Below are 16,319 nucleotides of genomic sequence, written 5' to 3' on the forward strand. Positions count from 1 at the left end.
AGGTGTTCATTGAAACTGCATGGTCCACTGGCAGGATTTGCATATTGAGTTCATTTTGAACTAATGTGGATGGTGCTAAATAAATTCTATTTTGAACTAATGTGATAAAAATTGGATTTTCCTTCACTATTGTACCTAAAATTGAATATCAGCATTATTTCAGTGCAAGAGAGAGGCCATTTAGCCCATTGTGCCTGCACTCATTCTATTACCTAATGTCAATCTTCTGCCTCTTCCCCTTATGTCTACACACCACTTCTATCCAAATAATTATCTGCTACTGTCTTGAATACTTGATTTGAAGCTGTCTCCACATTTTCAGGCATCACATTCCATACCTTGAAGTTATTTCTTACATCACTTTAAATCTATACCTCCTCGTTCTTTTATCTTTTGTGAGTGGCAACACCTTCTCCCCATTTACTCTATCCAGCCCGCTCATGATTTTGAAAACCTCTATCAAATCACTTGTGCTTCCTCTTTCCAAGAAGAATAGACCCAACTCCTTCAATCTATCCTCATAGCTGAAAATGGAGTCACAGCAAAAATCAGGTGACTAGGCTTACTGCTGGCTTCACATATTGATGGCAATTTCATTCCATTGCTGACTCCCCATTCTTACCTACTACATCTCCATGCTGGCAGTGAGACAAGATTTCATTACTGTACTGGGTGGAATGTTTTAGGTCCATCTGGAGGTCTTAGAAGGGTGGCAGGAGGTACAACTTCAGTTTTCCAACAATGAAGTTCCTCCTCAACTCAGTCCTAAATCTGCTCGCCGTTAGTTTGAGGCTATGCCCCCTAATTCTAGTTTCACCTGCCAGTGCAAACAACCTCCCTGCTTGTATCTTATCTCTTCTCTTCATGTAAAGGACGTTGCTTTTGAGATAATTGCGAGGATCTGGGGAATGGAGGCAGCCAAACAAATGCTTTGGGGAGAATAACAGTGAAAGGGACAAAGTAAACGAAGGTAGTGGGAGCTGCATATCCCAGTCTGGGACTGGGATAACTACGCATACTGGGCAGCAAACTGGTGGAATGGGTTATGTAAAGGTATGGCTGGACATAGGGATCTGAATAGAATTGAGATCAGGGACAAGAGCAGAAATATCTAGTGGGATTCTGAAAGGACTGTTAGTCAAGGAAATTCATAGAAAAAGACAGAGGGTACCAAAGAAAAGATGAAAGCCATTTCCATTTATGGAAGGAAATGAGTATTCTAGAGTGAGAGGGTAGAGAATTAATAACTTAAAGGTGAAGTTTATTAGCCCTATTTTTCTCCAAATCAGTTTCCAAATTAAGGCCTCTCTAAGAATGTGCAATGTGAATGGAAGGGGCTGCATATCTGTTTCAAGTGTTCCTGCACAGCACAAGCCCGCCCATATGATGGATTTGAAAGATTACTATTGCGAGGGCACTCAATCAAAAGCATTGTACTGAGGGAAGCTCAGAATAGGAGAAAAGGTGCATAAGTTCTAACATTTCCAAATGCTGTATCATAGGATAATGAAGGCCATCTAAAATTAGATACTGCTAATTGCCAAGTGCTTGGAAAATGATGTAAGTTTCAAAGCTACAAGCATGTACAAGGAAGCATCAGGAAGAGACAGTTATGAATAAGATGGTATGCAACTTACCACATAGAGGTGGCTGTGGAGCAGGCTTTCATCCAAGACATCAACAGCCTGATAAGGGCCTAAAGAGTACATTTAACTATGTCAATATCTAAAATAGGAAATAAGCATCTCAATTTTGATGTTTCTGTACATATAAGTTCTTCTATGTTAGATATTTGACTAAGTTAATCTAAAACTGTACTTGTTGTTATAAGATTAAGGAGGAGGAGAAGAAAATATGAACAATGCCAACAAATCCAGAGACATGAGTTTCAGGGGACTGCAGGTTTAGTTGCACTGTCATATGAAGAAGGGAACCAGTATTGTTCAGCAGTCTGATGAGAATTGCTATACAAGAGGAAATGCAGCTACCTACAGCTAAGTGAAAGGCAGTGAGGGAGACATCTTTGCATGACTAGAGAAACTGATAGCTACATTTGCCACCATCAGGTAGATTTGCAACTACAGAGCTGGAAGGAATTGCTATTCCTGTGCCACTTAAGATCAAGAACCATTAATCTTTTTCTCCACCCACTCTTTTCAACCTCAATTGGAGGTTTGTGTGGTATATTCCCATCAGGATGCACTCAAGTAGCTTCACCAATGCCTATGAAAAGAAAGATATACAGTTTGTTCTGTTCATCAAGCCAAGTTACCTTAACTATCACATTAACAGCAATTAGAAGGTGCCATGTGGCAGTCAGAGCTTTGAGACATTAGTATATGTACACAAGTATATGATATGCGTGCCTGAAATACCTGTGAAATGTTCATCCCAAAACCATGCTTCATTAGGATATCCTTAGCCCATGCAAGCCTTTAGTGATAAATGCATTCTCCTCATTGAGATGAAAGATCGGTGATATGGTGGTGCCTGAGCTGCTTGGTATTGTACTTCTTTTTAGATTTTAAGTGTGAACTCTGGAAGAAGTATGAGAAGCAGAACTATAGTGGAGTCAGTAACATTATATTGATAGCTGAAATGAAGTGACAAACATACATTGCATGTGAGTCAATGCTCGGTACCCAATCTTGTGTGTGACAGTCTATACAGAGGCAAAATTACAATGCTGACTAACCCCCTTATGGGCATGAACCATTGAGTATACAGTGGTGCATACCCCAACAGAGTGCAGCAGATCATTTATCCTTTTGTGGCATTTGAGCCAGTTTCTCCTGAACAACTTGTGAATGCTGACCTCCATAGCCACCTCTATCCAAGGTGCCTGCATCAGTCAAGATGGCCTCTTGTTGCCAACATCAAGAAGAGCACTTGCCTTCTTTCTAAGGCAATGTCAGGAGCACCCCTAGGGAGATACCACCATGGTGCTGCTGTTTTCCTAATCTCTGACATCTCTCGGTGTAGATAAGAATGATGAGCAGAGGTTGAATAGTGCTTTTGGCTTGCAAAGAGTGAAATATTGAATGGGTACCTTCTAAATATGGCACCCAGAAGTTGGAGCCTGGAAGGTCCCTGCAGAGGACAGAACTACTTGCCAGTCAACACATAAAATTTGTTGTTTTATCTATGCATAAAAATGTAAAGAGTTGATAAAAACAATTGTGTGACAAAATCCAACCTAAATACCTCCTACTTTCAGCCCAAATCCTCACTTAGTCTCAAAAAGCAATGTCTTCCCACTGTTTATACTTACCTCAAGGACAGCTATTGAAATGTGGTATTATTCCCTTGGATATGGGCACAATTTCCCTCATCATTTTCCCCAGATAAAGAGTGGATATCCAGTAGTTTGCTGTTTTACCTACATAACTCAGGAGGAGAGGGACACTGATCTCAATGTTCATGTTAGTAACAATGATATTGATTGGATTAGAAAGGGAATTTTGCTGAAAAATTTTGACCATTTAGGAACTAAATTATAAAGCCGAACCTCCAAGGTAATAATCTCTAGATTTATCTGAGGCACATGCAAACTGATATAGTAGTTAATAAATATTAATCTTATAGCTATGATGGAGACACTGAATAGAATGGTTAAGAAGACATTTGGTATACTTGCCCTGATTAGTCAAGGCATAGAGTTTAAGAGCAGGCAAGTTATGCTGGAATTTAGAAAATGTTGGTTAGGCCACAGCTAGAGTATTGTGTGCAGTTCTGGGTTTACCATGATGTTGCCTCACTGAAGAGTTCAGTTAGAAAGAGAGATTGGATAGACTGGAGTTGTGAGACGAGGTAGTATGCCGACACGATTGAGGTGCAAAAACTTTGAGGGGCATAGATAACATAGACAGGAAGAAACATTTCCACTTGGTGGATGGCTCAATAACCAGGAGACATAGATTTAAGGAAAAGGTCGGGAGGTTTAGATGAGATATGACGAAAAAATGCTTTGATCCAGAGGTTGGTGGAAATCTGGAACTCACTGCCTGGAAGGGTAGTAGAGGCAGAAACATTCAAGAAGTATTGAGATGCCAGGGCATAAAGGATGTGGGCCTAATACTTGAAAATGGCTTTAAGATAGTTAGGTGGTTGTTTTTGACCACCTGACTTTGCAGTTGCCCTTACTCAATATCATTAAGCCTGATTCATAATTCTTCCTGTCAAACTGCAAGGTGAATTCTATCAATATGGTCACTGCCCTTTAGGGGTTACTTCAGTAAGATCTCCCTAATCAAGTCTGCCTCATTACACATCATCAAATGCAGAATTGCCTGTTCCCCAGTGAGTTATACCATAATCTGCTCCAGAAAACTATTTTGTAGACATTCCACAAACTTTTTCTGAGATTCGCTGGCAACCTTTTTTTGCAGTCAACCTGCATATTGAAGTCACCCATGGTTACTGTAATACAGTTGGTTCTGATATAACGCGATAACTCAGTTCCCATGCGACGCCACATTATCCAAAAATCACATAGTAGCAGCACCATTTAAATTAATGGAACCAGAATTGTGTAGCCAATACAGGTAAGGAAAAGTCGCATTCTACAAATTCTTTCATTGCATTATAGCCAATTTGCACTGAAGAAACACGCAGTGTAGCAGAACTGACTGTAGCATCTTTGTCACGTGACTTTTCTGTCTCCTGATTTGTCTTCTGCCCCACTTTCTGAATACCGCAAGATGGCCTCTGCACAATTCTCTTCGGGGTCTTTTCTCATTTGCAGTTCTTTAACACACGGATTCTATATCTTCCGTCTCTGTATCAGTTCTTGCTTTCAATTTAATTTTTCGCCCATCTGCCTATCCAATTGAATCCTTGGATATTTTGTTCCCAACCCTGATCCCCTTGCAGCCACATCTCTATGACACCCACATCGTACCTGCTAATTTCAATCTGTGATACAAGCTCATTTACCTTGTTTTGCATAATATTAACAGCTTGTCTATTTGCATTATATTTGTAAATAAAAGCCATGTCTTTATTTTTACACCTCCATGAAGGCACATTTTAATGACCTTTTAACACTGATTTATCTCTTGTGCATTACAGTGATGGCTGGGCAGATAGGTATGATGTGACAGATGGCTACCAACGAGAGGCAGCTGGAGGTATAACAATCAAACTCCAGTCTCCTGATGTAACATGGTTTGATGATTACTACCTTGAGCTGCGGCCAGAGACTCACTTCAGTAATCCCTGGTTCCTGGAGTTTTGGCAACATAGATTTCAGTGCAGGCTGAAAAATCAACAGCAAGAAAATTTTGAATATAACAAGACCTGTGACGGTAAGAAACAGCTAATCTGCTAAATTTTACGTCATTCTTCGCTAAATTAGATGTAGCCCATAGGGTTAGATTTCATGTGTTTATAAACTTTGCCTTTCTTAAAATTAAAATTCATAATCATTATGTATTTGTTAAATGCACCTCTTACACACTGTGGATAATCACTTCAACTAGACTTTAGTTGTCATATTACTCTATAACATCAGTTTAAAAAGGCAAATTACGAGGTTTTGGGATACCTTTTTCCCTAACCAGGTGGTTGCCCATCTTCTTAGAGGACTGGATTCATTAGCAGTGGAATGCAGGAGGGAAATATGCACCATGGAGGCAAATTGAATTCTTATGACATTGGATAGCTAGGCTAAGCGTCTGGGTAGGTTTGTGACAAGATATGGTGCATACACACAACATGCAGGAGGGATGGAGCCAGAGTGGCAGCTGCTCAGTCTAGTTTTGTGGAACTCAAAGGGTCCATTTGTCATGGTCCCCAAAATTAATTATAATTAACCTGTTGGGTTCCTCTCCAGCTGGTTGTTAACTGATAGTGGCATTGTATTTAGTACTTTCATTAAATTCCAATGGGTCCTTGGTATGTCATAGAGTTCCAAATATGTGTTAAAAGGGACCATCACCTGACATTTGTGGATGTGTTGGCCACCTAATGGGAAGGTGCTCAGAGAGTATCCTAGACATAACCACAACAGGAAAAGAGTGGTAAGTATTCCTGACCATTTTTAGTAAATGGCAAGTTTGGTCAGCCAGGCCAAATGGGTCAAAGTGGTGCAAACAATATAGGGTTTGATCCCAGTTCCAATTGTATGGATTCAGGACCAGCCTACTTACCTTACCTGTGGTGAAAATTGAGTCAGACATGCCTTTGGACTGAAGAAGTATTAGGATTAATTTGTATTGGAACTGCATCAATGGAAAAAGGTGATATGTTCAATCTATACCATGAATGTATATTAAGTTTGGTGAGAATGCAGAAAAGGATTGAACAACTTGCAATCATTTAACATCCTTAGGATATCTCAAAGTATATTAACAACCAATTAATAATTTGAGAATTGCACTCATTATTGATAAGAAGACAAATATGGCAGGTAATTTGTACACAGTAGGTGCTTTAAAAACAGCGATGAGATAGATATCCAATTAATCTGTCTGGGATGTCATTGCTTGTCATTGATAACCAGGACATCAGGAAGAACCAATGTATTTTTCTGTCAGGTACAGCCAGAAAATTACTTACATTTCCTTGAGAGGGCAGATAGGTCTGCAGTTCAGCATCATATCTGGAAGACAGTCAAAGCTAAATTTGATAATTCCTGACAAACGACATAGAGAATGTGACATAATTAATATAGGCTTGTTGATACATCACTGTCCAAACAAAGCAGCAAGTTCATAGTTTACAGAGCAGTTATCCTCATCCATGGTTCACAGACATGGACTACTTGGAGTAGGCAGCACAAAGCCCTGGAGAAGAACCACTGGCCACATCTTGAATTGATTTGCACGCAAAGTGTATTATTTTCAGCGTGCCCACTCAGGTCAACATCCTTAGTATCACTCTTGGCCAACTCTGTTGAGCAGTCCATATTGTTCACATGCCTACCTGGGCCTTATGAAACAAATGGTCTGCCTGAAAGCTTTGACATGGCAAACAGATCCCAAGAGGACAAAGTAATTGTTTCAAGGACACCTTCAGAGCCTCCTTGAAAATCTGCATCATTCCCATTGACACCTGGGAAACTAGCTCATGACTCTAGTCCAAAGTGGAGGGAAAGCATCTGTGAAGGAAGTCTACACCTCAAATCCCATTGCTGATCACGAGCTGAAGTCAAGTGTCAACAGAGAAGGTAGCAAGTGGCAATTCCGGCACCTCATCCTCTTACTCCCCTAACGGAGACAGAGATTGTAGGTTATGCAGTGGATTCTTGAGTATTCTGAGAAATCACTCACTTCAAGTGTGAAAATAAGATATTCTCAACCATGAGGAACTGTCTAAAAGGAGACAGTTGATAGGAATAACGATTTCTGCTTTTATCCAATACTAATTGTGCTGTTCATTGGCTGTAGAAGGTAGAAGAGAATAAAAGTTGGAGTGCTGTGAGGAAAAGGCTGGAAATGTTATTGTGATATGAACAGGGGGCCAAAATTAAACATTTTTGTACCATTTACAATTAGCTTGAACTGTGTAGAGCTAGTTTGTACCTTTTAAAGGGAAGATCAACTTGGCTGCAGTAGGTGCTAGGAGTCATAATTTAAAGAATTGGCCATGTGGAATGCTGAGGATTGCAGAATAACAGAGAGAGTAGACCCCACAATTTTCAAATGCTGTGCTGCAGGTGCTGACAGAGCAGGTAGAAGAGAGGAGGAAAGCCCCACATCCACAGATCCATCATCAAAAGGCAATGAGAACACATGGCTGTGGAAGACAATATGGAGGATGGAGTGACACAAGAAGTTAAATGACCTTGCAAGTATTCAAGATCAATGAATACAAGTGACTTATTGAACAATTTACTGCAATAGCCTCAGATATTACTCAATCCAGCAGTCTTCCACTCACCTGCCAATTCATCAATCAATCAGGAGTCATAGTTAATATTCATATGGTTCTCCATACTTCACACTGTTGTGAGATTCAAATCTCCTTATAGCTGGGGCACTCCTATCACCTATTCAACCACAATGGAGATATCATCCAAACAAAGTTTGCATCACTTACTGGTATATTTCCTTCTCTCTTGCTCAAGGTAATGCACAACTAAAGTTAGCAGTAGTTAATGGGTGAATCTAAGAATGTTTGCATCACATAACTTTAATGGAGAGCAGAATGCCGGCCGTTATTGACAAGGTCTTGACAAACCCTTCAAAGATTACAGTATCCTCATATTTCTTAGTGGATATCCACTAGCATTGATACACAAGAGGTACAACCTGGCCACACAGTGTTGGAACACCAACAAAAGAGTGATAATGAAGGCATAGCACAATTTCTCGATATTACATTTGGAACCATTAGTATCAGAAGAATGTTGTGAAACTTGAAAGGGGTCAGAAAAGATTTACAAGCTTTTCTTTATTGGTCAGAGCATTGAGCATAGGGGTTGGGAGGTCATGCTGTTGCCGTACAGGACATTGGTTAGGCCACTTTTGGAATATTGTGTGCAATTCTGGTTTCCCCCTATCGGAAGGACATGGTGAAACTTGAAACATTCAAGAAAGATGCAGTCTTCAGAAAAGATCTACAAGGATGTTGCCAGGGCTGGGGGATTTGAGCTACAGGGAGAAGCTGAATAGTCTGGAGCTGTTTTCCCTGGAGCATCGGAAGCTATGCTGTGACCTTATAGGGGTTTATAAAATCAAGAGGGCCATGGATAGGATAAATCAACAAAGTCTTTTCCTTGGAGTGGGGGAGTCCTGAACTAGAAGGCAGGGGTTTTGGATGAGAGGGGAAGGATATAGAAGGGACCTAAGGGGCAACTTTTTCATGCAGAGCGTGGTGCGTGTATGGAATGAACTGCCAGAGGAAGTGGTGGAGGCTGGTACAATTGCAATATTTAAAAGGCATCCGGATGGGTGCATGAATAGGAAGGGTTTAAAGAGACATGGGCCGGGTGCTGGCAAATGGGATTAGATGGGTTGGGATATCTGGTTGGCATGGATGAGTTGGATCGATGGGTCTGTTTCTATGCTGTACATCTCTATGACTCTATGACTCTTTATCATAGCACTGTGTTAAAAAGAAATGTTTAGAAATTGGAGCTGCTTTTTTTGAGGTCTGGGGCATGCATATTTTGCAGCAAGGATAAGAAGCAATAATACAATAGAATAAATAGTGCACCATTGGAGGGCAATTTTGCACGTAACTGCAGAGAACTCAGATAAGCATTTCAATGGGATTGATTACAGAAGAATGTGAATGGTTATGTACATCAAATTGATTTAATGCCTTGGCAAGCCTGCTACAAAGCATCTGGTCAATGTTAAAGTGTATGGAGAAGTTTGGCAACAATTTGGCAGATAGAAATGTGGCAACACAGAAAATATGAGGAGGTATTGGCCATTCAGCCCTTTGACTCTAAAAACCCTTTTCCCATTCAATGTGGTTATGGCTGATCATCAAATTCAGTACTCTGTTCCTGCTTTCTCCCCATACACTTTGATTCCTTTAGCCCAAAAAACGATAACTATATCTTCTTGAAAAGGTGCAATGTTTTACCATTTTCTGTGGTATACAGGCTCCCTATTTTCTGGGTGAATAAATTTCTTCTTATCTCAGTCTTAATTAGCTTACCTGTATCCTTAGACTAGGATCTTTGGTTCTGGACTTCCTGGTGATCCAGAACCTTCTTTCTGCATTTACCCTGTATAGGTTTCTATGAGATCCCTTCCCCCATTCTTAATACTCGAGTGAATATAGTCTTAACTGATCAAATCTCCCTTCATACATTAGCCTTGTCAACCCAGGAATCAATCAGGCAACCGTTTATCACACTCCTCCATAGCTAGAACATCTTTCAGAAGATAAGGACACCAAAACTGCATGCAAAACTCCAGGCTTGCCTCACTAAGGCATGTATAATTTTAGCAAGACATTCCTGCTTTTCTTGTTACGCTGTTTACAGTGCCAGAATGTTTACTTCCAGTAAATAACACCCAGGCCTCATTCAACTTCCTCCCTTCCCAATCTATCACAGTTAAGATAATTTGTCTTCTTGTTTTTTTCTACCAAAGAGGATAACCTCACATCTATCCACTTTATACTTCATCTGCCCACTTTCTGAACTTGTCTAAATTACATTGAAGCATCTCTGTATCCTTCACACAGCTCACTGGTTCATACAGTTTTTTTGTCAACTGCAAATTTAAAGATATCACATTTAGTTCCCTAATCTAAACCATTAATATACATAGTGAACACTTCTAGTGTCCAAGCACTGATCCCTGTAGTACCCCCCTATTTATTGGTTCCCACTTGGAAGAAGACTAATTTATTTCTATTCTCTGTTCCTGTCTGCAAACCATGTCAGTAGATTACTCTGAATCTCATCTGCTGTAATTTTACATGCTATCTCTTATGTAGAATGTTATAGAAACTATTGTGAAAGTCCAAGTAAACCACATCCTTGCGCTTCTTCTTAGCATTTCTAGAACAAAGAACAACATAGCACAAAAACTGGCCCCTCGGCCTACCAAGTTTGCAATGATGCCAATGACACATGATGCCTTTATAAACTAAAAATCTTTTGCCTCTACACAGCCTGTATACCCCCCCGCCCTTTCCATGCCTATTCATGTATCTGTCAAGATGGCTCTGAAACATTGCTTCTGTGTCCCTCAGTCATGTCCTCTGGCATTCTAGGCACTTACCACCCTCTGTGAAAAAATCTTGCCTCTCACGTTTCCTTTTCTATCAAACGTATGTTCCCTCATAATTGACATTACTACCCTGGGAAAAAGACTCTGACTATCCATTCTCTCCATGTTTCTCATAATTTTGTAAACTTACATTAGGTAGCCCCTCACCCTTTGACTTTCAAGTGAAAACAAAGCAAGTTTGTCTAATCTGTCCTCATAGCTAATGCCTCCAAATCAGACAACATCCAGGTAAACTACTTCTGTGCCCTCTCCAAAGCCTCCACACCTTTCTGGTAGTGTGGCAACCAGAACTGTAAATAATATTCCAAATGTAGCCATACTAAAGTTCTATACAGCTGCAAAATGACTTACACTATCTCCTGACTGAAGACGGCACGCATGTCTTCTTTACCATCTTCTCGTCTTCTTTACCATCTTATCCACTTGAATTGCTACTTTCAGGGAACTGTAGATCTATATGCCTAGTTCCCTGTGTATGTTGGTGTTACTGAGAGTTCTGCTATTTACTGTATCCTTCCCTCCTTCATTAGATCTTCCAAAATGCATTACTTTGCCTCAATTTGTCTCAATTAAACCCCATTAGCCATTCCTCCTCCCAAATCTCCAGCTAACCTTGCTATGTTCCCTGGCAATCCTCATTACTCCCTGCAGCTCTCTCATCTTTGCGTTATCCACAAACTTACTAATCAATCCACGTACATCCTTCTCCATTTTTTTTAACAGGGGCCCTTGCGCTAATTCCTGCAGAACACCACTGATCACAGATCTTCACTCAGAAAAAAAAAACCTTCACTGTTACTCTCTTTCTTCTATGGCTTAGCCAGTTCTGTATCCATCTTACCAGCTTACTGTTGATCCCAAAATTGAATTCAAACTTCACCATCTGTCATGGCAGGATTCACACCCATAATCCCAGAACATTACCCTGAGGTTCTGGATGATGAGCCCAATGATATTACCACCACACCACCATCTTCCCCTCATCTTGACTCTGGTAGGATTCAAATCCACAGACTTTGAATAGTACCTTTACCCATTGCTGTTGAAGTCCAACACATTCTTCACTGTGCCACAGAACGGCATTAGTCACATCCTTGAAAAATTCCAATAGGTTTGTCAAGCATGATTTCACTTTCATTAATCCATGCTGACTCTTTCCTATCCTGTCACTGTTTTCCAAATGCTCTGCCACTCAACCTTTTATAATAGACTCGAGCATTTTCCCCCTAACCACTGTTAGGATAACAGGTCTAGAATTCCCTGTTTTCTCTGTACCTTTTTTTCCAAATAGCGGTGTTACATCAACTACCTTGCAATCCAGAGCAACTGCGCCTTGAGTCTATACCAATTTGAAAGGTGACCACCAATGCATCCACTATTTATAGGGACTCTTCATTAAGTACTCTGGAGTGTAGTTTATTGGATACTGGGAAATTATCAGCCTTTAATCCCATCAATTTTCCCAAGACCGTTTCCTACTAATGCTGATTTCCTTCAGTGTCTCTTTCTCAGTTAATCCCCCAATTGTTTCCATATTACATGTGTTCTCCTTCGTGAAGACAGAACCAAATTATTTCATTAATTGGCCTGACATCTCTTAGTCCCCATTATAACTTGCCCTGTTTCTGACTTTAGGGGACCTATATTTGATTTCACTCATTTTTCTTTCATATACCATTAGAAGCTTTTATAATCAGATTGTATGTTCCCCACAGGCTTACTCTCATACTTTATTTCACGCACAGGCCTACTCTTGTACTCTATTTCACTTCCCCCTCACCTTTATTCAATCCTTTGTCCTCTTTTGGTGAAATCTAAACTATTCTCAGGTCTGCTCCTTCCTTGGATCCAGTATTAACTCTAATTGACCTTGTTCACCATGATTGGGCCACATTTCCTGATTTATTTTTGTACCAGACATAAATGAAGATTGAAGTTCCTCCATGCAGTCTTTGAATGTTTGCAATTGCCTTTCCACTGTCACACTTCTAAGTAGTATTCATCAATTTATCATAGCTAGCTCACATTTTATACCATTATGGTTCCCTTTATTAAGATTCAGGACCCTAGTCTTTGAATCAGCTAGTTAATGTTCCACATTGTTGAAGAATTCTATCATTTTATGTTGACTCTTACCCATAGCTAGATTTCCAATTATTCCTTTCTCATTACAGAATATCCACTGTAGGATGACCTGTTCACTGGTTAGTTCCTTGACATATTGATCAAGAGAACCATTCCATACGTACCCCAGGAATTCCTCCTCTATGGCATTGTGTGATGATACTATGACTTTAAGAGATGTATTTGTCTTGTTACTTTTATTGTGAAGAAAGATTGAGACAGAGGCACTGAGTAGCCTTTTCAAAGCCCATAGAGGGTTTATGAGGCCTTGGTTTTTATTTTGAAAATTGTAACAGCAGAAACAGCCTGAATGGGTAGGGTCAAACTCTCACAGAGCCAGGACTTTTAGTTATAACTTTTCAATAGCAGTTGCTATTGGTGTCTTGAAGTTAAGATTGAAAGCTGCAGTACATCTCTCCCTGCTACTCTCTCTCTATTTTCTTCTGGACTGGAGAATTGCATGTGACTTTGCCTTTGCCAAGGATGTGCTTATGGGATGTTACTATATTGGATCAGTTAATTAGTGATAGTTAAAATATATATTATTTTGTTAAGCATTTTGATAGAGTTACAGTTAAGCCTTTTTTTTTATTTGTACTTCCATCTGTATTTTAACTGCACTGTAAAACTAAAGCGTGTTTTGCTCAAAGTTGATAGTTTGACCTATCGAATTGCATCTGGAACACAGTGCCTGACACTAACCTTTAAAATAAGAAAAGGCTAGGGTCGAGACTATCTTAATGTATTTTGAGCAGGCTTGGTCTGGTCCATAACAATTGTTACTGATTAGATTTGCCCAATCGATATGCAGAATAACGTTACCCATAATTACAGCTGTGCCTTTATTTCTTGTTTCTCTAATTTACTGTTTAATGCCTTTCTCAATATTGCCATTAGCATTTGGGTATCTATGTATAACCTCCATGACTGTTTTTGTATGTTTCTAAACTCCACCCACACAGATGATACTTTGCTGGAGCTAATATTGTTCCTGACTATTGTGTTCATGTCCTCTTAACCAACAATGCTACCCCAACTCATTTTCCTTTTGTCTGTCCTTCCATAAAATTGAATACCCCTGAATATTCAGTTCCCATCCCTGGCCACCCTGCAGCCACGTCTCTGTCATGCTAATTATATCAATCCCATTTGTATCTATTTACTCAAATAAGAGGTAGTGAGGATTGTAGATGCTGGAGAAGTCTGAGTAGATAAAGTGTGGTGCTGGAAAAGGCACAGCAGGTCAGGCAGCACCTGAGGAGCATAAGAGTCAATGTTTCAGGTTTAACCCTTCATCAGTCCTGAGGAAGGGTTAAGCATTACTCAACTAATCCATACACTTTATTGAGAATGCTCCATGCATTAAGACACAATCCATAAAGACTTATCTTTTTATTATTTTTATTTGCTGATCTCTCCCAGACTGGCAACATTTATCTTCTCACCCCAGCCACTCCAACAATGCCCTTACATTTACTTATCTGTCATTCAGCTCAGATTGCTGCCACCCATGCCAAGTAATGCAGTCTGAAGTTGGACTTACTAGTGAACCTGGATTGGTTCACTCTCCTCCCATGTCACTGGAAGTCGAAAGCCTTCCAACAACCTTACTGTAGTCACAGAGATAGTATTGCTTGGAAACACTATGCAAAAGCACATTGCAGACTGGCGGCTCCTGCCCAAAACGTCGATTTTCCTGCTCCTCAGTTGCTGCCTGACCTGCTGTGCTTTTCCAGCACCACTCTAATCTTGACTCTGATCTCCAGCATCTGCAGTCCTCACTTTCGCCAGGCACTAAAGAATGGTCTGCTCTAAGATATTTCATATGGATGTATGGATTTTATGGTATGCATGTTGCACTGGCATTCGTGAATTGCACACTGGAGCCACAAGCCTTATTGTCAGCAAATAACCTTTGGTGCCCATCAGTCACCTTTTGCTTTAGTACAGTAGCTTATATACTGTAGACATAGTAGTGATCTGTAAAATTATGCCATCTTGACTGCTGCAAGGATACAGCATGCTGATTTGCTATTTTCGGTCATACCCTAGCAGAAAGTTGAGCTAGCTAATTGCCTTCTAGTTCCTGTATTTACCAGAGATTCCATGTAGTGAGCACAAAGCAATATGCATGCTGTCAATGGTAGCCAGCACAATCGGATAAACGTCTAATCCTAGATTAACCAAGTCTTTTTTAGATTAGATTAGATTAGATTAGATTAGATTACTTACAGTGTGGAAACAGGCCCTTCGGCCCAACAAGTCCACACCGCCCGCCGAAGCGCAACCCACCCATAACCCTACATTTACCCCTTACCTAACACTACGGGCAATTTAGCATGGCCAATTCACCTGACCTGCACATCTTTGGACTGTGGGAGGAAACCGGAGCACCCGGAGGAAACCCACGCAGACACGGGGAGAACGTGCAAACTCCACACAGTCAGTCACCTGAGGCGGGAAATGAACCCGGGTCTCTGGCGCTATGAGGCAGCAGTGCTAACCACTGTGCCACCGTGCCGCCCACAATTATCTTTCTTCTCCTCCTGTTTCAATCTTTTGTCCTGCTTTATGTCATGTAGTCATTTACTGCATAGAAAGTAGCCACTTAGGGTCATAGAGTCATAGAGATGTACAGCATGGAAACAGACCCTTCGGTCCAACCTGTCCATGCCGACCAGATATCCCAACCCAATCTAGTCCCACCTGCCAGCACCCGGCTCATATCCTTCCTATTCATAAACCCATCCGAATGCCTCTTACTAACTGTACTAAATGTTGCAATTGTACCAGCCTCCACCACATCCTCTGGCAGCTCATTCCATACACATACCACCCTCTGCGTGAAAAAGTTGCCCCTTAGGTCTCTTTTATATCTTTCCCTCTCACCCTAAACCTATGCCCTCGAGTTCTGGACTCTCCGACGTCAGGGAAAAGACTTTGTCTATTTATCCTATCCATGCCCCTCATAATTTTATAAACCTCTATAAGGTCACCCCTCAGCCTCCGATGCTCCAGGGAAAACAGCCCCAGCCTGTTCAACCTCTCCCTGTAGCTCAGATCCTCCAACCCTGGCAACATCCTTGTAAATCTTTTCTGAACCCTTTCAAGTTTCACAACATCTTTCCGACAGGAAAGGGACCAGAATTGCACGCAATATTCTAACAGTGGCCTAACCAATATCCTGTACATCCGCAACATGACCTCCCAACTCCTGTACTCAATTCTCTGATCAATAAAGGAAAGCATACCAAACGCCTTCTTCACTACCCTATCTACCTGCAATTCCACTTTCAAGGAGCTATGAAACTGCACTCCAAGGTCTCTTTGTTCAGCCACACTCCCTTGGACCTTACCATTAAGTGTATAAGGCCTGCTAAGATTTGCTTTCCCAAAATGCAGCACCTCGCATTTATCTGAATTAAACTCCATCTGCCACTTCTCAGCCCATTGGCCCATCTGGTCCAGATCCTGTTGTAATATGAGGTAACCCTCTTC

At 40.7% G+C, this 16,319-nt stretch overlaps 1 protein-coding gene across 7 annotated transcripts in view; it reads left to right on the plus strand.

Annotated features, from left to right (window-relative positions):
- The window catches only part of grm5b (glutamate receptor, metabotropic 5b), a 584,754-nt gene that overhangs the window by 397,990 nt on the left and 170,445 nt on the right, over window positions 1-16,319 (plus strand). For all 7 annotated transcript variants that reach the window (XM_043691559.1, XM_043691556.1, XM_043691557.1 and 4 more), the window contains one exon: window positions 5,071-5,306. In XM_043691559.1, coding sequence (XP_043547494.1) covers window positions 5,071-5,306 — 236 coding nt within the window. The remainder of the gene's footprint in view (window positions 1-5,070; window positions 5,307-16,319) is intronic.

The sequence above is a fragment of the Chiloscyllium plagiosum genome, chromosome 6, assembly GCF_004010195.1.
Source record: "Chiloscyllium plagiosum isolate BGI_BamShark_2017 chromosome 6, ASM401019v2, whole genome shotgun sequence".
NCBI lineage: Eukaryota > Metazoa > Chordata > Chondrichthyes > Orectolobiformes > Hemiscylliidae > Chiloscyllium > Chiloscyllium plagiosum.